Genomic DNA, 23058 nt, shown 5'->3' with positions numbered 1-23058 from the left:
TTAGGCTTGCCAGAACTGAACTAACTGGTGTTCAGTCATGCATCGAGCTCACGTGGCCAAACCCAGTGTTAGATCGAGTGCCTACTGGCAGATTGGTGTCAGACAGCCACACATATGTGTGTATACGCGCCACACAATGGCCCGCATTCATCAATGTCTGTAACAAGTGTATCAAAAGAAGCAGTGATTTGAGTGCACATTATGAATCAGCTTTGTCTGCGTGTAGCAACTTTTTTGTGTATTTACACTGAGTCACACTCTCTGCTGCACTTATTCACACTTCCGTCCATCTCTCTCTTTCCTTCTCCATCTGTGGTTTCGTGTGTGTGAGAGGGAGAGAGAGAGAGCGTCTGTGTTTTGGGGCACATGTTGAAGTGCAGTGATCAATATTGAGAGAGCGATGGCAAAAAAGCAAACACAAAGACTTATTGACAGAGAAGTCAAAGTCTGAGAAGACACAGAATGACAGCTGATGGCAGAAGATAAAGAAAAAGAGAGAGAAATGAGAAAAGAGGGAGAGCGTGAAGAGGCTGAGTCAGTCACTGCATGGCACAATGCATGTTTGTGACATGAAGTGATTTCAGTTGACTGTCTCTTTGTGAATTCTACTTATTGTACTTTGTGGAACGTGTGTGGTTCTGCAAGTAGAGAGTGTGTCGGGTTTGACCAGACAACTGTGTGGAGGAGATAATGTAGTCTCTGCTTATAGCTACAGTTTGTGTGTGTGTGTGTGTGTGTGTGTGTGTGTGTGTGTGTGTGTGTGTGTGTGTGTACATATGTGGTGCCTTCTCAGCTAGTCTGTCTGTGGGTGAGATATAAAGGACAGTGCTGTCACATATGGAGACATAATGGACATGACAGTTTTAGCCCGGACCTTCTACTGGCTTTCCAGATAGTGCTCTCCCTGCAGCATACACAATAAGATATTTGTGTGTTGTTGATAGTTACTGTTTTTACTTGTTTACATGCTTACACTGTGCACTGTATTATAGAGTGTATGATTGCATAATAAATAAGTTTTATTTCTTATTTATTCAATTTGGTAGTTTACCAATTCCAACTCCCTTTGCTAGCTCTCCCCTAACACACAGCAGCTATGAAACAGGGAGGGTGGAAACTAGCATACACGTCCTCTTAAACTACATCACAGGACATCTTCACTAGAACTAAGAGCCCCAAAAATGTTCTAGCATGACAATGCCCCTGTGCACAAAGCAATGTCCAGGAAGACATGGGTTGCCAAGATTAGATTGGAATAAATTAAGTGTCCTACACACAGCCATAAACTCAACCCCACTGAACACTTTTGGGATGAATTGGAACTCCGACTGTACCCCAGGCCTCCTCATCCAACATCAGCACCTGACCTCATTAATTCTCTTGTGGCTGGATGGACTAAATCCCACAGTCACACTCCAAAATCTAGTGCAAAGTCTTCCCAAAAGAGTGAAGGTGATTATAACAGCAAACGGGAACTAAATCTGGAATGGGATGTTCAAAAAGCACATATGTGTGTGATGGTCAGTTGTCCACAAACTTTTGGCCATATAGTAGACACATCATGTATTGTAGAAATGTATTCAAGTATCACGATATGATGTTTTTGTCATAGGGCCCACCACTGTGGATGTTTATGGGATTATTGGAATTTGAACTCTCAAGCTCCCAAAGAAAGGATGAACGCTTTTTTTCCTTTCACTTTATTTGTGTATATAGACTATGTGACCAAATATTAGATTCTTCCTTCTTGTTTCCCTTTACTAGCAAAGCTATGTCATTTAAAGGTCTAGTCAGTAACATGGTATAAAATTATACATCTCCATCCTTTAGTTCCCTCAAAAAGCACCCCCCCAAACCACAGGCGTGTGAATTCCTGCATGAGGAGTGTGAGTGGAGGGAACTAAGATAGGGAACATGACAGACAGGCAGGCCTGTCCTAATTGACACCTTCTTGTCCTCATGGTTTGGATGTTGGTGAGCCACAGGAGTCAAGGAAGAGTACAAGTACTCCAACTAACTTAAAAAGGATTTGCAGTAGGAAGGACTAGGTATTGCAAATGCAATGAATTATATGATGACACACTCTCTGGGAAATCTCTCTCTCTCTCTCACATATATATATATATATATATATATATATATATACGGGGTGGCACGGTGGTGTAGTGGTTAGCGCTGTCGCCTCACAGCAAGAAGGTCCTGGGTTCGAGCCCCGTGGCCGGCGAGGGCCTTTCTGTGCGGAGTTTGCATGTTCTCCCCATGTCCGCGTGGGTTTCCTCCGGGTGCTCCGGTTTCCCCCACAGTCCAAAGACATGCAGGTTAGGTTAACTGGTGACTCTAAATTGACCGTAGGTGTGAATGTGAATGGCTGTCTGTGTCTATGTGTCAGCCCTGTGATGACCTGGCGACTTGTCCAGGGTGTACCCCACGTTTTGCCCGTGGTCAGCTGGGATAGGCTCCAGCTTGCCTGCGACCCTGTAGAAGGATAAAGCGGCTAGAGATAATGAGATGAGATATATATATATATATATATATAATATGGGTGCTATACATACGGTACAGTACCAGTCAGTACTGACACACCTTCTTTGGACACACCTTCTAATTCAAAGGTGTTTCTTTATTTCACTTCATGTCTTAAAGTAATGATGGATGTAATTTCTCTTTACTTAGCTGAGAGATTCTTGACATATTATGGATTACTACAGTTGTGGAATAGGGCTATTTACTGTATTTTTATAATTTACTGTTTGAGCTCAAGCACATGAAGGCAAGAAATTCCACTAATTAACTTTTGACAGGGCAAAGCTGTTCATTGAAAAGCATACACACACACACACACACACACACACACACACACGACGTTTCAAAAAATTTGACATTATTTGAGATGTAAATATCCCAGAAACTACATAGTCTAGGCAAATGAAACTGAACAGGCTTAATGTTGAGCAATATAAGATTTATTCCTCAAAATTTGAATGATAAATTCAAAGGTATGTGAATTCCATGAACGATTTCACAAATTTCCAATATGCACGCCGCCTGAGACACAGCACTGAATGAGGTGCAACTTGTAGGGTTTCATTCGCAAACGTTTCCTCAGGATACGCCAAACTATCGTTAGAGGAATCTGGGTCTCCAGGCTTGCTCTTCTTATGGACTTCTTTGGGCTTTGCAAGAGTTTTTCGCGAGCCCGCTCGACCGTCTCTTCCGATGCTGGTGGTCATCCAGATCCTTTTGCCCCAACAGACAGCCTTCCTCTTTGAACTTGTTGTGCCATGTCCAAATCTGCATTGCAGTTGGTGCATTTTTAAAGTTTATCTTCAAGTAGTGAATGTATATTTCACGAGTGAGCAAAGCGAACGAGTGAAAATATTTTCCACACAAGATAAACTTCATATCTTCGTGCCACTGTATAATATCCACTCTCTCATATATACAATGTTATGTTTGTTTACAGGTTATATCACATATACAGTACATCAATGAGACAGATTTCCCCACTACATCATGGCATGCTTGTCTCCAGAACTCCTGTGGGTTAGCTAGTCAGGTGTGTGTGTGTGCGTGTGCATGTCTTAGCCATTGGCTGAAAGGTTAAAAGAACTGTGGTGTTGGATGTGACAGGGCACAGCACGTTGTGGCTCTGCCATGCACAGCAACCTGGATAAGTTGGACTGCTGTGAAAGATGTGTCACTGGGGAAATGTCAGGGGATAATGTGTGATCACTGGGCCTTTCAGTGGAAGGTCAGCCTGTCCCTCCCATGCTCAGCGCCTCTTTGCACTCCCCAGGGAAACAGAGCCAGAGAGAGTCAGGCTTCTGATGCCACTCTGCAGTAAAAATGTCAGACTCACACACATAGACTCTCACACCTTTTTATGCTGGGTTGCTTTTTTTTTTTGCCATTTCTACTGTTATGCTCTGGAGACCAAAAATACTGTCTTCATACTTTCCTTTTAGCATGTTCCAGCCAGGAATGAAGGTAAAGTCAGAGTTTAGGGTGAGTCCTGGGTGTCTCAAGGACATTTTGTTATCCTTTAAACGCACACCTCTTGCTGCTGACATCAATAGGAATGATGAGATACACAAAATGCATGGCAAAGCGAAATTAACTAGGCATCATCCAATAGGAGACTGTCTGGGTTGTCAGTGTTGAGAAAGATGGAGGAGAAATGATTCACAGTTGTCAGTTCACATTCAGAGCTGTACAATCCAATTTGTAAAGTCTATAACAGCCATAGCTCGGCACGCTGTGACACATACAGTACATTTTATCTGAGGCTAGCCTGATGATAGCGTTGTGGAGGTTTAGTGCTGTCAAAATTGGCCAAAAATTACATTCAGTTATTCCTAAAAAACACATAGATATTGGAATGGTTCAAACCTATTTTTGCGCAAAGAGGGCAAAGAGAGACATAACTACTTGTATAGGTATATTTATTTTGCCAGAAACGTCTTTTAAAAAATATAAATGCCTACATGTTAGAAAATAAATAAAAAATCATTAGGTTACGATATATAAACAGACATTCAGTGCTCCAAGTGAGCTGTGCTGTGATAAACATGGAACAATAATTATCTTTACCTTGACATGCAACGGCTAATAATAATCAAACCACTGGGGACGTGCAGTGCATGAAGTTTCTGTCTCGAGCCTATTCATTATTCAGTATCTATTCAGTCAATACAGAAGCCCAAACTTTTGTTTAAATAAAATTAAGGCACACAGTTCTGAGGAAAAGAAGTTTTACCCTGAGGGATAATTTATAATAAAGTGCTATTAGAAAAGGAAAAATAGCCTATTAAGCATCTTTATGCTAGAACTCCCAAAACACTAGCATACATAAAGAAAAAAATGTCAAATTGAATTAACTGGTTCAGCATTTTTTTCCACTCTCAGGTTGCTAGTGCTGGAACGGTAGGCTTAAGTAGCTTGCATACCACTCTATCTCAAGGTTCCACAATTTTGCCATCTACAGACAAAAATCCGAAGTATTTCCATACGGTGCTTTTTAGATTGTTCGGATTTCAAATATCTCTCTCTGTGTCTGGGTTGGATTGTGAACTCTCTGCCATCATTACCATTTGGTTGTTTTTGACTTATTTGACTTATTTACTCATTTCAGCTTGACCTACAAGTTATGTTTAATCAGTGAAAGTGTTGTGTGACTCCTGTCCGTCATGCAGCACTTTCAGTGCAGTGGCCCAGTCCCATGTGAGAACTCTCAAGGCAGAGAGATGCAGTAATACTTTTTTTTTTCTGTACAGTTTAATTATATCATCGAATATAGAATATTCACTGACAGCAGTAGTGGAGGTATAGTGGAAAGCTAACAAATATTCTTTGCAAAATGCTTTCTCATTACATTATCAACAAACACCAGCAGTTTAACCAAGAATATAAATAGATTTCAGGATATTTTTATACATGCTTTAAGTAATACATTTCGGTTTTGGTCTCAAGGATCACACTTAGTGTTTTTTTTTTTTGGATGGATGGATGGATGACAATAATATCTGTGAAAAAGTGTTTATCACATCTAACACTATTTGAAACGGGTCTAACATTTTCCATCAGCAGGTCTGAGGACTCTCATCATCTTCCAGTCATTAGCACAGAACCTTAACCACTGTATTGTTTTCCCCGCGTGTGTGTAGATGGCAGTGACTACAGTGAAGTACTGCCGGACTCCTTCCCCTCTGCGCCAGCTGAGCCTCTGCCTGAGTTCCAGAGCGAGCCGGAGGACACATTCATCGTGAAGAACAGACCAGTGAAACTCTCCTGCAAAGCATCTCCCGCCACCCAGATCTACTTCAAATGCAACGGCGAGTGGGTCAACCAGAACGACCACATCACCAGAGAGAGCCTGGACCAGGTCACAGGTATCTTGCACTCTCATACACACACATTTTGCCCTCTTACCAAAAAATATTGTTGTGCTCTCAAACATATAAGCGGTGAATAAAGATTCGGGATAAATAATATTGTTACATCTGACCCAGAGCTGGTGCAGGTACATATGTTTGTTATTTTTAGCAACTGACCCAGATGTGGTACAGACCCAGGTCCGGAACAGTTGCCACCACAGCATTTTTGCTAAAAACAGTTACCAGGCAAACATCAAACCGCATACTTGTATTTTTAAAAAAAGATTATAATGCAGAATATTGTCAGTGCAGTGTTTAGGTGCATTCTGCTTCTACTATTCATCACTGCCTTGGCTGCTAGCTGAACTGTCAGTAGTTGAATGGTAGTGGTCATGAACTCAGTGATGGTAAATTACCATTATGGCATGACTATAATTTGCCCAGTTGAACCATCTGATGATGTAGCTTGGAAAGCAACTGGGTTCTTGTAATCAGCCTCTGAAGCAAAACTTTGGCAATAATGGTGAACCAAATTTTGAATTTACTAATATATTGTAAGTAGCTTACTGTAAATTCTTTCACTAATTGGCTACTTTCTAAGGATCCCTATACTAATACTTGGTGGGACACACCTTTGCTCTTAAAACAGCCTTAGTTCTTTATCCCATGGGTACTTCAAGATGTTGCAAATGTTCCTCTGAGATTCTGCATCATGTTGACATGATTGCACCAGATAATTGCTGCAGATTTTTTCAGCTGCACATTTATGCTCCGAATCTCCCATTCTAACACATCCCAAAGGTGCTCTACTGGATTCAGAGCTGATGACTGGAGAGGCAGCTGAAGTACACACTGAACCCATTGTGGAACCAGTTAGAGATGATTTGTGCTTTGTGACATGGTGCATTATCATGCTGGAAGTAGGCATTATGGAACGGATACATTATAGCCATAAAGGGATGCACGTGGTCAGCAACAATACGCAGATGGCCTGTGGTATTCAAAAAATCTCGATTGGTATTAAGGGGCTCTGATTGTGCCAAGTAAACATTCCTCACGTGATTATACCACCACCACCTGCCTGAACTGTTGACACAAGGCTGGTTGGGTCCATGCATTCATGCTCGTAATGCCAAATGTGGACTCTGCTACCTGCATGGAAGTAGAATTTCTTAAGACCAAACAATGTTTTCCAATCTGTAGCTGTCCAGTTTCAGTGAGCTTGTCTCCAGTGTAGCCTCTGACTCCTTTTCCAGACTGACGGGAGTGGAAACTGATGTGGCTTTCTGCTATTGTAGCCCATCCAGCTCAAGGTTGTTGTAGGTTGCTTTTCTGCTCACCATCTTTGTAAAGAGTGGTTATTTGAGTTACCACAGCATTCCTGTCAGCTTGAACCAGTCTGGATATTCTCCTCAAATCCCTCTCTCATCAAAATGGCATTCCTGCCCTGCAGAACTGCTGCTTACAGGATTATTTTTATTTTTTGCACCATTCTGTTTCTGCCACCAACAATCAGGTCATCGAGATAACACTTTTTTCTCCCTTTCCAATGTTTGGTGTGAACATTAAAGGTGACATACCCCTTTTCCACAAATTTTTGCAGTTCCCTGAGGTCTTAATTAAATGTTTGTGACATGCTTTGGTCAAAATACCACAAGGATAAAGCACCACAGCCCCATTCTCACTCTGTCTAAACAGCCTTGTTCAAAATGGCTAATTTGAGTGCCTGTTCCTTTAAATGATAATGAGCCTCTGTTCATCCCAACCCCTTCTTCCGCCGGCCAGTCAGGTAGTATTTTCCTCATGAATATTCATTTGTGACGGCAATTTGCAAGCCATGAGTGGAGGTACTCAGGCGGTACTCAGGTGTAGTGGTTAGCGCTGTCGCCTTACAGCAAGAAGGTCCGGGTTCGAGCCCCGTGGCCGGCGAGGGCCTTTCTGTGTGGAGTTTGCATGTTCTCCCCGTGTCCGCGTGGGTTTCCTCCGGGTGCTCCGGTTTCCCCCGCAGTCCAAAGACATGCAGGTTAGGTTAACTGGTGACTCTAAATTGACCGTAGGTGTGAATGTGAGCATGAATGGTTGTCTGTGTCTATTGGCCCTTTTCCACTACCCTTTTTCAGCTCACTTCAGCTCGCTTCAGCTCACTTCAGCCCGACACGGCTCGCGTTTCGACTACCAAAAACCAGCACGACTCAGCTCGTTTCAGCCCTGCTTAGCCCCTAAAACTCGCACCGTTTTGGAGTGGGGCTGAAGCGAGCCAAGCCGTGCCGAGTGAGGCTGGGGGTGTGAGCAGACACTCCCCTGTGCACTGATTGGTGAGGAGGAGTGTCCTCACATGCCCACACACGCCCCGCAAGCGCGCTGGGATCTGTAAACACCGCAAACCCGGAAGAAGAAGAATTACGAATTACGAGAATTTCTGAAGCCTTATGTGCCTCGCCTCATCTATACGCTCTTGCCAGTATCTGTCCGCGTTGTCGGTGACAACAAGCCACAGCACCAAGACCAGCAATACTAACGACTCCATGTCCTCCATGTTTATTGTTTACTATTCGGGTCGTGAGACTACCGCTTAAAAGATCACTGATGTCACTGTTTGCGCTGCTTAACGACATCACCTGACGTCCACCCACTTTCGCTAACTCTACCCAATGTGTCCACCCACTTCCAGCCAGCACGGTTCAGCGCGGTTGTAGTCGAAATGCAACTCCAACAGCCCCGCTCAGCCCGACTCAGCACGGCACGGCTCAGCCCGACTCAGCCGCGTTGGTAGTGGAAAAGCGGCATATGTGTCAGCCCTGTGATGGCCTGGCGACTTGTCCAGGGTGTACCCCGCCTTTCACCTGTAGTCAGCTGGGATAGGCTCCAGCTTGCCTGCGACCCTGTAGAACAGGATTAAGCAGCTAGAGATAATGAGATGAGATGAGTGGAGGTACTCAGATGAGGGGGCAGCATAATGATAATGAGCTCCCCTTATGACAAAGAAAGGGGAGCCAAATCTGAATGGCTTGTTTGAAGCATGTGGTTTCTGAAATAGGCAGAACAAAAGAAACTGACTGGATTGTCTTATTTCAGAGGTGGAGGGTTGGTAGGCACTTTAGATCCAGAAAAACTCAGGGTAGTCAAAGTTTTGTCAGATTTTCTTTATGAAAATGAGGACTGAAGAAAATATCATGTTACAGTTTGCAAATACAGGCAACTGTTAGGAGGCCACATGAGCCCTTGTTAGTTTACCAGGAAAAAGAGGCCAGCATATGTTGAGTCAGGGGTTTCAGTTTACATGTTTTACATATACATTTTAAACAATTTATTTTACATATTTATACAATGCAGAATGCTTAATAAGTGTAAGAGCAGTTTGTAAAAGTGTCACGTCAAACAATTTATTATTTAATAGAGACAAATAAATCAAGGTCATAAGTACTGTGAGACTTTATTATACTGGTTAATACAGTATGTGTGGCTGATTGACTCAGGTCTGGTGGTGCGTGAGGTAGACATCTCAGTGTCCAGAGTCCAGGTTGAGGAGCTCTTTGGCTTGGAAGATTACTGGTGCCAGTGCGTTGCCTGGAGCTCTGCGGGTACCACCAAGAGCCGCCGTGCATACGTTCGCATCGCATGTAAGTCTATCTTTATCCTGCAGTGGTATATTTTAAGGCCAGTAATATCGACTTACTCTGAAAAAGTGTGACAGTTTGGAGAACCTTTTAGCTTGTTTGTTGGCTAGTGTTGTTAAAAGCTTTCCTTACCACCTGTCATGCTGTACAGACCTCAGGAAAAATTTTGAGCAGGAGCCTCTCGGCAGGGAGGTGCGCCTGGAACAGGAAGTTTTGCTGCAGTGCCGCCCACCAGAAGGGATCCCACCTGCTGAGGTACATTCACTTAATTCCTCTTTCTCCTCTTCTTCCTACTTATTCTTCTCTCATTTGAATTTTCAGTGTCTCCAGCTCCTGCTATTTTGCTTAGAGCACACAAGATAATACTGCAATACTGAAACATATCGCCAATATATTTCGAGTAACTTAGGCAAATGGATGAATTAATGTAGCCAACCTGAGCGGAATATTCATGCATTCTGCTCAATTATGCATTGCCCGTTAAAGGGGGTGGTCATTTACTGGGGGGAGTGTTCGGGTCATCAGTTACAATTTATACCACAGCGCAGCTGAATGCTTGAATCTGACTGGTCAGAAGGTGTGCATTATTTTTGTATAACAGCACGGCTTGGATAGTAGTTCCAGCTGTAACATGAATGATAAGTTAATAGTAATGTGCTCGTTCAAATAGGTTATAGTTTCTATAGTAACAGGTCATACACCGGGTCTTGTACAGTGGATGCTTCACATAATCTAAGACTAACAATAAATAGGTTTTTCAGGCATTTTCTAGCGATATTCTGCTGTGCCTCCTGCTGGACTTTGGAGTTAGTTGAACACCTCTTTTGAACCTTTCAGTCCAGCTTGATTTGGTTAATTTTTTTGTGACTGGTCAGTAGGGTTATGACTGTGAAAGTGTTTTCAAAATTTCTACTTTCCTGATGTTGCATTTGGTGAACTTTTACTCATATATTACTTTTTTGAAGTTATTTTTATTGGGTCATGCAAAAACCTCCCGCACCCAACATCACCTCACTTTTGATAAATACTGGATTAGTAACATCCAACTCCAACATATTAAATAAATAAATCATGATTATAAAATAAATTCATTGAAAGATGTGTAAAGTACTTTTATATAGCAATAAATTGCTTAACAATTGTTGTAATAATAATTATAATTGTTAATTATTTGTATTACAAAACAAGGTTTTTGCATGACCCAATAAAAATAACTTCAAAAAAGTAATATATGAGTAAAAGTTCACCAAATGCAACATCAGGAAAGTAGAAATTTTGAAAACACTTTCACAGTCATAACCCTACTGGTCAGGCTATTCCATTCAATAAAGTGACTGTCTTCTACCTCTTTAAATACCTCTCTGACAGCTTTGAAGTGTCTTCAGGGCTGCCTAGAATCAAACAAACTTAAACACGTGTGCAGTAGGTTATCATGGACAATGCGTTTTCAACACTTTCACCAAGTAAAATAAAGTGTAAGGAACATGCTAAAATGCTCCTGAACATTTTCTTAGAGTGCACCTTTTTTTAACCCAGTAAATTGCAGCTAAATATTCTGTCCATAATTCCACAGGTAGAATGGCTGAGGAATGAGGATCTTGTTGATCCTGTGCAGGACTCCAACTTCCTTATAACCATTGACCATGACCTCATCATCAAGCAGGCACGTCTTTCTGACACAGCTAACTACACATGTGTGGCCCGAAATGTGGTTGCCAAGCGACGTAGCAGCACCGCTACACTCATCGTCTATGGTAATGAGCCAAATAATCTTGCTTCTCAACTTCAAAAATGTGAAAAGTTCTATTTGTCAGTTTTGATAATTTAGTCATATGTGGTCATATTTAGAAACAGCTCACAAATCACCACTAAGATGAATTTTTGTGTGTTGTTTGACAGTTGTATTTATTACAGTCGTGTTATTTATATTTTGAAAATGCTTTAACTCCTAGCGAGACTCATAAGACAGTATGTCAAGCTCTAAAAGACACACATGACTCAGATTTATGGCATGGAAAGGTGCCGTGTTCCATTCCCTGTCCAATTACTGTGGTTAACTTGGCCCATTCGCCTCACAGCACACTGCCAGACCAGCTGCTGTTTTGACAAGAAGTCTGAGTGAATCTAGAAAGTTCCATCATTGCATGCCTCATAATATCTGTCTGTGTGTGTGTGTGTGTGTGTGTGTGTGTGCGCGCGCATGCACATGTTCTTCCTCAGTGAGTGGAGGCTGGTCATCCTGGACAGAGTGGTCAGAGTGTAATGCACGTTGTGGGCGGGGCTGGCAGCGACGGACACGTAGTTGCACCAATCCAGCACCACTTAATGGAGGTGCTTTTTGTGAGGGCTCACCCTTTCAAAGAGTCACCTGCACCACCCTCTGTCCAGGTGAAACGGACTGACACTTGTCAATCACTGACTCACTTATATGCACAAAAGCACTGTATAATGGCATTCATGTCGGATGTTCCATGCTCAAAGACCTGAACAATAACACAAGTCTCTTGAATTTGTTGTGAGACACCGCAAAATGTATTGTGTCCTGATCATTGTGTTGTGTGTTGCCCCCTAGTGGATGGAGGCTGGACAGAGTGGGCTAAGTGGTCAGCATGTGGGACTGAGTGCACACACTGGCGCAGCCGTGAGTGCCAGGCTCCTCCCCCACGTAATGGAGGACGTCACTGCAGCGGCAGCATGATGGAGAGCAAGAACTGCACCGAGGGACTGTGTGCCCGCTGTGAGTCACACTGATTTTCCACTGAGCCACATAAGGAAGGAGAGCCAAAGCGAAATGTATCTCTCTCTCTCTCTCTCTATATATATATATATATATATATATATATATATATATACAGGGTGGGATTTGTCAAAAAACCAGAAGGAGGGATGTTTTTTTCTCATCTCATTATCTCTAGCCGCTTTATCCTTCTACAGGGTCGCAGGCAAGCTGGAGCCTATCCCAGCTGACTACGGGCGAAAGGCGGGGTACACCCTGGACAAGTTGCCAGGTCATCACAGGGCTGACACATAGACACAGACAACCATTCACACTCACATTCACACCTACGGTCAATTTAGAGTCACCAGTTAACCTAACCTGCATGTCTTTGGACTGTGGGGGAAACCGGAGCACCCGGAGGAAACCCACGCGGACACGGGGAGAACATGCAAACTCCACACAGAAAGGCCCTCGCCGGCCCCGGGGCTCGAACCCGGACCTTCTTGCTGTGAGGCGACAGCGCTAACCACTACACCACCGTGCCGCCCGGGATGTTTTGTTTTTTTTTTAATCATGAAACGTCACAAAATTAAGGTAATAGGCTAACAGCTCAATAACATCCGATGATATCAAATGAATAACACTAAATGAAAACGAACACATCTTCCTATCTCTCTGACTAAATACACGAACACTAACACACAACAAAGTTTGCATTGCTTGTCGCGTTGCTGTGATGTTTCTCTCCCTCCGGATTAAATGGACAGTGCCTCGAAAATCACTAAAATACATGAATACTAAATGAGCAGTTTGCTCTGATGGCGCAGTTCATGTGGCCTTTTCTGCTTTCCCGTCGGTGCGCTATCCGCCGCGTTTCGCCCTTCTTTAATCCACATTTCTGCGAATTTCTCAGCAGGGAAGGAACGCACGTCTGGCCCATTGACAGCGAGGAAAAGAAGGCTGTCAGTGTGGATACATTCATTCTGTTGCACTCATCAATAAGGATGTGATTCATGGCGCTAAATCCACGTTCACACTTTGGATATTGTTATTATCTACAATGTATCTATTTGCTGGGGACGTTCATGAACATCAAAGCTGCCACTTTGGGTCATTTTGAAAGTGAGTGCAATGTAGACCATAGAAAACTGTGTCACAACATGCCTGTCATGTCAACTTTTTTTTTTGGTTTGTTTGTTTTATTGACGGGGTTGTCCCCGAGGATTTTTTTTCAGCAGAGATAAAAACCAGAGGGGGGGGATGATCCCCACCATCCCCCCCAGCAAATCGTACCCAGTATATATATATATATATATATATATATATATATATATATATATATATATATATATAACACAGACACACACACACAAGCTTCACACATAGGGCTTTCCTTTTGAAACAGGAAGTCAGGGAAGGAGCATGACAATGGAATTGACTGGTTTCCACAACAGCCAATAGTGTTGAAGATGCAATACACTTTTTTTCTGCCAAATCCAAATAGACTCAATAGTCCCTTAGCAAACCATCTAAATATGCAGCTGAGAGTTTAGAGAGAGCTGTGGAGGATTTCATTCTGCCAATTTGCCCACTGCAACTTTGTCATGTTCAGTCGAGCAGAGGTTTCCAACCACCGCGTCTCATATTGGTACCATGCCATGGGTCGTTTGTTATCAGCCTGCAGCAGTGTATTCCCTCTCCCTGTAGCAGGAGAGAACATTAGTCTCCTCATGGGGGAGATGGAAAAGAAGGAAAAGCTATTTAACAATAAAAGGCAATAAAATAAAAGTGTATAGAGAAGCAAGCTTTCTGGACAATTCACACACACAAAATACACTGATGTGCTTCAATAACTAAACGCTCGCTCCAATAATAGCTGGATAATAACTGCACCAGACAATCACAATTAGTGCAGGTCAAGATTTTGGAGGGGTAGTGAGTGGGGAGACACACATAATAACAGAGCAAAGCGCACGTGAAGCAGAGCCCCATACTTAAGATAAATGCAGCGACCTGATTTTTGATGGCTTTGACAATATGACATCCGTACGTACAAACAACGAACGTGTACCACCACAGGGAACCCGACTGTAAGTGCAAGGCAACGTATCTCAAACACTTGACAACTGGACAACAAAATTTGTATATATACATAAGATAGATGGGTTTTTGACCAGCACTTATTTTTAAAGTGCTGATGACACGTTTTTGACATCTTTGGCGATGTTTTATAACATAAAAAGTAATTCCCGATGATCCATATATTAATTCACGAAGGCACCTATTTTACAAGTTATGATAAAAAACGCGGCTATTTGGGCAAATTTGACAGGGCTGCAGCACCCAGGAGACGAAAGAGGAGGAGGAGCTATATGACGTCAGCGAAAGAACCTTCCTCCTAACTTACCAGTTTGTTGTTGATGCGACAGGTGTTCAGTATATAAGTTATTATGCCTTCGCGTTGTGTTGCCGGCTTTTGCTCCAAAACCCACAAGGATGGGGTAAGTTTATTCAAGTTTCCCAGAGATCCTGAGCTGCATGCGAAGTAGGTGAAGCAAGTCAGGCGCACTCGTGACAAGTGGGAGCCCTCACCAACATCCGTCCTGTGCTCTGAACACTTCGATTTGGATTGTTTTGACACCCTTCCCAGCTTAAAGAAATCTCTTGGGTGTTCAGTTCAGCACAAACGTGTGTTACTACCATCAGCAGTGCCTACACACTGTTGCCAGATTGGGATTTTTCCCGCCCAGTTGAGCGGTTTCAAGTGCATTTTGGTGGGTTTTGAACATATTTTGGGCTGGTAAACGTCAGCAGTATCTGTTGCCAGATACTGCTGAAGTTTTCCAGTCCAAAATATGTTCAAAACCCACCAAAATGCATTTGAAACCGCTCAACTGGGCGGGAAAAATCCCAATCTGGCAACACTGCCAGTATTCCGGAGGGGGTCTACTAGTAGCTATGCCGGATCCAAAGACAGTCCTCCTGTCAGAACATGTGTTGTGAAACGACATAAGACAAAGGTACGTAGAGCTATAGATTCTACATGATAATCATAAAGTCGGCGTGATATCAGTCATGTATTTGCTTGTGAAAGCTTGCGGCTTTCATGTAACTGCCGCCTAGCAACGAGAGGCAAAGGGTAAAGAGGGTAGGCTATCATAGATTCTATTCGGAAGAGATCAACACAATTCTAGACTCCCAGAAGAGGAAGAGCTAGCACTAGAGAGTTCACCGGCGTTTTCATGCGCCATTTCCATTGAGTAGAACCAGAGTAGAACCATAGGATGTCTATGAGTAGAACAGCCAGTGAACCGCAGCGTGTTCTCCCGCTGACGTCACAACATGACCGCGAGCCATGGACCCAGTTTTCTTGCGCTGTGCAATTAAAAGTTGGATATTCGCGTAACAACAGCTTCTTTTCACGTAATTATAACAGAAATCTAACATGTTTGCCATGTTGTATAGTTTATTTAAGAAATTGCATAGAGTCATGTTCGTGTCATCAGCCCTTTAATTCGCTTTTTAAAAAATAATGTGGGATTATTTACTAACACATTTTATGGAAAATATTCAAGAGACTTTCATATAAAACTAGTTAAAACAGTTTTATTAGTCCACTAGCTTGTTGGACCATTGACAGTTTCTGTCATGTAAAGGTGATAGATGGATGTAAGTACAGGAGGAGTTTTACTGAAAGTTCACTAGCAAACAGATCCAAAACACAGACAAAGGCAGAGTCGAAAAACAGGCAGTGGTTGAGTGAGGCACAGACAGAATATCAGAGGTAATACAATATTCAGTCCAAAACCAGAAAATGATTCAAAATATGAGGCTTTTGCAAAGTGTGTGTGTTACTGAGAGTCCTTATATGTATGAGCTGTGTGCTATAATTTGTAAGAGGTGAATGCTAATTAGTCCTAACGGTGTGCGCGCTTTGCAATCTGCGGCTGCACGCTCTGAACTCCAAAGTGCGTGGACGTGAAAGATGTAACCAGATAAATGTTTGACATATCAATTTTGATATTCAATCACAACTGTATAGTAATGATGTAAAGTGAAAGCGTTGGTTCACTGCTGTCCACCAGACACTCAGCAGAGTCACACCATAATAAATGTCGTGGTGGTGTGTCCGCTGTATGGCACGCAGCGTCAACGAATAAATATGCATTCGTAACTGTGATGCACATCTCATTATTGGTCTCACTCTTACAAGACATTGCAGTAAGTTTTTGACATGAAATTCACTACACAATTCAATGGTTCATATGCTATATTATTATTCTGTTCAGGTTGATTTTGTGCCCTTGCATATATTTTGCTCATATACTCATCAGGAGCACCATTTTTAGGCAGTACCTTAATATCTCTGTTACAAACTCCATAAATCTTCTCAGCTCACAAGTGATGGTTTGGAAGGGAAACTACTGTGCAGGAAGCTACACAACTAAAATTACACCAATGCACTTATACTGGGTGAGGATGAATCAGAAAATTTTTTTTCACCCTTCTTTGAGAAATGATGAGCTGAAAAATTAATGAGAATATCTACACAAACATTTTCTTTTTAAAATATATACTGGCTTATTTGCACCCGCAGTGCTAAAACCCCCTTACGAAAACCTAAAACACCACGAAGTGTTAGATTACCCTTCCAATTAGTAATTTAACTGAATAGTAAATCCAATCAGAAGGGTCAGTCTTTAACCGCTTAGCCAACATAGCCCCAAATGTATAACAATAAATTGATTATAATTTATAATCAAATAAAATAGGATTGCTATTTGAACTAAACAAGTGGTTGTCAGGAATGCAGGCCAAAGACGGATGTAAAAGCGATAGAGTTTATTAAAGGCAAAGCTGGCAGTCAAATCCAAATCATAAAGCAAAGGCAGAGTCAACAAACAGGCAACAAATAGGCAAGGCACAAACCGGATATCAGAGGTAGAGACAGAGAGCAAAAACCAAAGTTTAAACTAGATCAATTGCCAGATAAGCCACACAAACAATAAGCCTTGGTAAAGCCAGACAAGGGACCACTGAGCATTTACTTCACAAAGCTATTGAGCACTAAGAGTCCTTATATACAGAGCAATGATGAGGCTGTGATCAGGAACAGGTGTGTCTGATAATCAGTATTCAGGAGACTGAAAGCAGTGAGGTGCAGGATGGTTGTTGTAGTCGGTGGCGGACATATTTGAAGTCCTCTGTGAACTGTGGGAAGTGGAGTCTTGAGTGCAAGCAGGTGCAGACGTGACACTCATCTCATCTCATTATCTCTAGCCGCTTTATCCTTCTACAGGGTCGCAGGCAAGCTGGAGCCTATCCCAGCTGACTACGGGCGAAAGGCGGGGTACACCCTGGACAAGTCACCAGGTCATCACAGGGCTGACACATAGACACAGACAACCATTCACACTCACATTCACACCTACGGTCAATTTAGAGTCACCAGTTAACCTAACCTGCATGTCTTTGGACTGTGGGGGAAACCAGAGCACCCGGAGGAAACCCACGCGGACACGGGGAGAACATGCAAACTCCGCACAGAAAGGCCCTCGCCGGCCACGGGGCTCGAACCCAGGACCTTCTTGCTGTGAGGCGACAGCGCTAACCACTACACCACCGTGCCGCCCAACGTGACACTGGTGATCATTTAAATACTAAACATAAGCAGGTTCAGATTTATTTGGTAAATAAATACTCCACCATTGTAGTGGTTAGCGCTGTCGCCTCACAGCAAGAAGGTTCGGGTTCGAGCCCCGTGGCCGACGAGGGCCTTTCTGTGCGGAGTTTGCATGTTCTCCCTGTGTCCGCGTGGGTTTCCTCCGGGTGCTCCAGTTTCCCCCACAGTCCAAAGACATGCAGGTTAGATTAACTGGTGACTCTAAATTGACCGTAGGTGTGAATGTGAGTGTGAATGGTTGTCTGTGTCTATGTGTCAGCCCTGTGATGACCTGGCGACTTGTCCAGGGTGTACCCCGCCTTTCGCTCCAGCTTGCCTGCGACCCTGTAGAACAGGATAAAGCAGCTAGAGATAATGAGATGAGATGAGATGAGATGAGATGAGATGAGATGAGATACTCCACCATAGGTAAAACATGCATTTATTGCATCAGAGTAAAAAAAAATCCTGATCTAACATTGGCCAGTTAGCTAACTTTTGCTAAGCTCTTCAATATTGCACCAAACGTCAATTATGTTCAGTTATCCAAGAAAGCCAAATATCATTTACATTAAAAATGTGCACGGGGAATCGACTTAAACATTTCAGGCAGCAGTATTTGAAATACTGAAAGCTTGTGGGATGATAGAGAGATAATGCATTTTCAGTAACATTTAGTACAACTCTTAAAAGTTTAATACTAGAACAGGCACCAATCAGGTACCTTGGTTTTGCAGACTCCCTTTTACACTAGAAGCAAAATGTCCCAACTGCTTCACGATGCATGTCATTTTATAGTGGCCATTACTCTCATATTTCATGTATTCTATAGTATGTTTCATAGGTTTCATTCATTGGTTTAGTGAAAATAATGTACAAATACTTCTACTGACAGATTATTATAGGCATGAGAACACATAGTGTGAGCGGGAGAGTGTGAACACATAAAGTTTGTAATTCCATTGAGATTTTCAGCCCTAAATCTCTCTGGCATTTAGAACTAGGCTGAATTTGACCGACATCAGATTGTGCACTGCTGGGGCTGAGTAGTGCTGCAGGTTGAAATATTGCCAGTTGAGCTGATATTCAGTAAGGCCATTGCTGTTCGTTCAGTATTTCTGCTCTTTATTTCACTATATTTTATCTGTCAAACACACTCACACATACACCACTGCCCACAGGGGGGAGTTTGTATATTTAAAAATGCTACTTGATTACATCACATTAATGTTTTGATCCCAGTTAGCCAAATATTAATAATTCAGAAAATATTTATTCGTTAACTTTTTCAGCTATGTATTTCATAGTCCCTTTCTCAGCCTGGTTTAGAGTTGGAGATTATCATAGATGCTCATATGGGCACCATTTGTGAAAATACAGTGGTGTTAAAAGGGCATATCTCCTTACTTGATATAGCTGTAGCACATGTGTGGGTGTTTGTGTTGGAGTCGATTATGCTTACTTCTGTAAGTTAGAGCGCAGATGGTGAATGAGATAATTGCTGATATTTTAGGAGGCAAGGTGATTAAGATGAGAACACTGAGGGAATGAAGCAGATTTATTCTGATACTCAGTGCTTCGTGGACGAGGCAGTCTTACAAAACAAAACAGCCTCACTGAACATGCAGGCAGGCAGGCTGTGTGTGTGTGTGTGTGTGTGTGTGTGTGAGCACCACACACACACACACACACACACACACACTCTTCGGCAGCCATCATTAATAATGCAGCCCACACAATCACTCAGTTTTTCATTTACTCACTGATTCCTTCACAATTTACAGATGTTCAACTTTTATTTCAGTTTACACAGCTCTGTTAGATGTGCCGCTGATTATTTATTTACTAAATGTATTAGCTAGCATGTTTCATTCATTTCATTTGTTGTTTCATTTTCATTAAGATCATCTCAAAGTTTCTGAATGCATGACCCATTTTTCCTTTGTTCATTTTCTTTTGTCTTTCAAACAGATAAAAAGGTTTCTGTTGAACATACAAACCATCGTAAGTTCACCTTTTCACATGTTTGTGCATCCATTTCTTCACTATGCGTGTGGATGTGATTTATGTGATCGGCTACAGGAGCATATCTGTGCAGTGTTTTTCCTCAGTGTGCGTGTATGTGCATCCATGCACTCATGCCTCATCTAGAGTCCATGCTGCCCTTTTTTCACTTACCTGTAGTTTCCTGCGTAATCTTAGAATGTCCTCTTGTATTGTCTAATTGTCATAAGGAGAATACTTCAGTTGATGATATTCATTCCAGGATTTGGAAAGGTCAGAAATATCAATTTCATAGTCTTTCGAACATGAATAAGCTCATATTAATGGAACAGCAGGAAGTGATAAACTAGGATATGCTTTTACAGTAAAAGGCCCCACACCCATCATGGCCTGTCCACAGTGTGTGATGACAAGCAGAAAGCTAATTTTAGTGGCTCAGTAAGATTTAGTCGTAAAATAAACATTAACTACAAACTCATTAACCATTTTTAGGAATAATAAATATTCTGCCTAATGAACTCTAAAGGAGTAATGGCAATAATATGATTAAACTCTTTCTCCTGTAGACGATGTAAAAAGTAATTACAAAAGCATTTGACCAAAATTAGATGGTTTTGTAATATCAGCACACTACCAGGGGCTGAATCACTATTCGATGGAGACTGATGCATTAAAAATGAGTATGTACATATTTGGAAAATAATATATAATGCATGTACCAGCTTTGAGTACAGCTTGGAGTCATTTAGGAGTTAATGAGAACATATCTGGCCCTCTACCATCAGCATTGTAGCTTACAGCTGCAACGATGCAAATATTTAGATCACTGTGACCCTGATAACAGAGAAAGCTGAAAAGAAATGCACTTAATTCATCACTGTTCTGTCTAGAGTAAAAAGCTCTGACAAAAGTCAGATTCACTGCAGTCTTGTCATTTGAGCCCTCTTACCAATCAATGCCTTATTCTCTCATATTCTGTCTTCTATATTTTATCTTTCTCTTCTTTGTCATCTACATACAGACTTTATCAAATACATATACTAGGCGTTTGTATTTTACATATGGGTCTTTGTCATGTACACTATATGATCAAAAGTATGTGGACGCTTGACCATGACTCCCATTTCTGGCCTACTCCAAACATTTGCCACAAAATTGGAGGCACATGATTGTGTACAAGGAAGACAATGTATCTTCCTTCACTAGGACTTCAAGTGGCCCAAACATCTTCCACTATGGCAATGCCCCTGTGCATAAAGGAAGGTCTTTAAAAACACGGTTTGCCAAGGTTGGTTTGGAAGCATTCAAGTGACCTGTACAGGGCCCTGACCTCAACCCCATTGAACACCTTTGGAATGAACTGAAGCACTGACCACTTGCCAAGCTTCCTTGCTCGACATCAATGCCTGACCTCAGTAATGCCCTTGTGGCTGAATAAGCACAAATTACCAAGCAAAATTCCAATAAGGCCTTCCCAAGAGACTGGAAGAGTGGAGGCTGTCGTATACATGCAGTGCCTTGTGAAAGTATTCATCCCCCTTGGTGTTTGTCCTGTTTTGTCACATTACAAGCTGGAATTAAAATGGATTTTTGGGGGGTTAGCACCATTTGATTTACACAACATGCCGACAACTTTAAAGGTGCACATTGTTTTTTTTGTGACACAAACAATAATTAAGATGAAAAAACAGAAATCTGGAGTGTGCATAGGTATTCTCCCCCACCCCCCAAAGTCAATACCTTGTAGAGCCACCTTTTGCTACAGTTACAGCTGCAAGTCTCTTGGGGTATGTCTCTATTAGCTTAGCACATCTAGCCACTGGGATTTTTGCCCATTCCTCAAGGCAAAACTGCTCCAACTCCTTCAAGTTAGATGGGTTGTGTTGGTATACAGCAATCTTCAAGTTATGCCACAGATTCTCAATTGGATTGAGGTCTGGGCTTTGATTAGGCCATTCCAAGACATGTTTCCCTTTAAACCATTCCAGTGTAGCTTTAGCAGTATGTTTCGGGTCATTGTCCTGCTGGAACGTGAACCTTCGTCCCAGTCTCAAAATTCTGGCTGACTCAAACAGGTTTTCCTCCAGAATTGCCCTGTATTTAGTGCCATCATCTTTCCTTCAGTCCTGACCAGCTTTCCTGTCCCTGCAGATGAAAAACATCCCCACAGCATGATGCTGCCACCACCATGCTTCATTGTAGGGATGGTGTTTTCAGGGTGTTGGGTTTGCGCCACATGTGGCATTTCCCATGATGGCCAAAAAGTTCAATTTTCGTCTCATTTGACCAGAGAATCTTCTTGCATGTGTTTTGGGAGTCTGCCACATGCTGTTGGGCAAACTCCAAACATGATTTCTTAAGCAATGACTTTTTTCTGGCCACTCTTCCATAAAGCCCCACTCTGTGGAGTGTATGGCTTAAAGTGGTCCTATGGACAGATACTCCCATCTCCACTGTGGATCTTTGCAGCTCCTTCAGTGTTATCTTTGGTGTCTTTGTTGCTTCTCTGATTAATGCCCTCCTTGCCCGGTCTGTGAGTTTTGGGAAGACGGCCTTCTCTTGTCAGTTTTGTAGTGGTGCCATATTCTTTCCATTTTGCTATAATGGATTTAATGGTGCTCCCTGGCATATTCAAAGTTTGGGATATTTTTCTATGACCCAACCCTGATCCATATTTCCCCACAACTTTGTCTCTGGCCTGTTTGGAGTGCTGCTTGGTCCTCATGTTGCTTGCTTAGTAGTGTTGCAGAGTCAGGGTCCTTCCAGAACAGGTTGATTGGTACAGGCATCATGTGACAGATCATGTGACAGATCATGTGACACTTTGAGTGCACACAGGTGGAGCTTAATCAACTAATTATGTGACTTATGAAGTGAATTGTTTGGACCGGCTCTTATTTAGGGGTTTCGTACGAAAGGGGGTGAATGCTTATGCACAATCCAGATTTCTGTTTTTTCATCTTAATTATTGTTTGTGTCACAATTAAAAAAAAACATTTGTACCTTTAAAGTGGTAGGCATGTTGGGTAAATCAAATGGTGCTAACCCTCCAAAAATCCATTTTAATTCCAGCTTGTAATGCGACAAAACAGGACAAACACCAAGGGGGATGAATACTTTTGCAAGGCACTGTATAAGCAGATTGCCACATCTTGGCCTAATTTTGTCTTCTTCATAATTACT

General features: G+C 42.2%; 1 protein-coding gene across 4 annotated transcripts in view; it reads left to right on the top strand.

Moving 5' to 3' along the window:
- Positions 1-23058, top strand: part of unc5b (unc-5 netrin receptor B) — a 129228-nt gene that overhangs the window by 88053 nt on the left and 18117 nt on the right. For 3 of the 4 annotated variants that reach the window (XM_060925990.1, XM_060925989.1, XM_060925987.1), the window contains exons 2-8: positions 5664-5888; positions 9350-9493; positions 9642-9745; positions 11064-11244; positions 11711-11878; positions 12063-12227; positions 19843-19875. In XM_060925990.1, coding sequence (XP_060781973.1) covers positions 5664-5888; positions 9350-9493; positions 9642-9745; positions 11064-11244; positions 11711-11878; positions 12063-12227; positions 19843-19875 — 1020 coding nt within the window. The remainder of the gene's footprint in view (positions 1-5663; positions 5889-9349; positions 9494-9641; positions 9746-11063; positions 11245-11710; positions 11879-12062; positions 12228-19842; positions 19876-23058) is intronic. The other variant, XM_060925988.1, reaches the window with a different exon arrangement.

Source organism: Neoarius graeffei, chromosome 7 (genome assembly GCF_027579695.1).
Source record: "Neoarius graeffei isolate fNeoGra1 chromosome 7, fNeoGra1.pri, whole genome shotgun sequence".
Taxonomy (NCBI): Eukaryota; Metazoa; Chordata; class Actinopteri; order Siluriformes; family Ariidae; genus Neoarius; species Neoarius graeffei.
The sequence above is the reverse complement of the archived record's forward strand: the minus strand, read 5'-3'. Positions and strand labels throughout refer to the sequence as shown.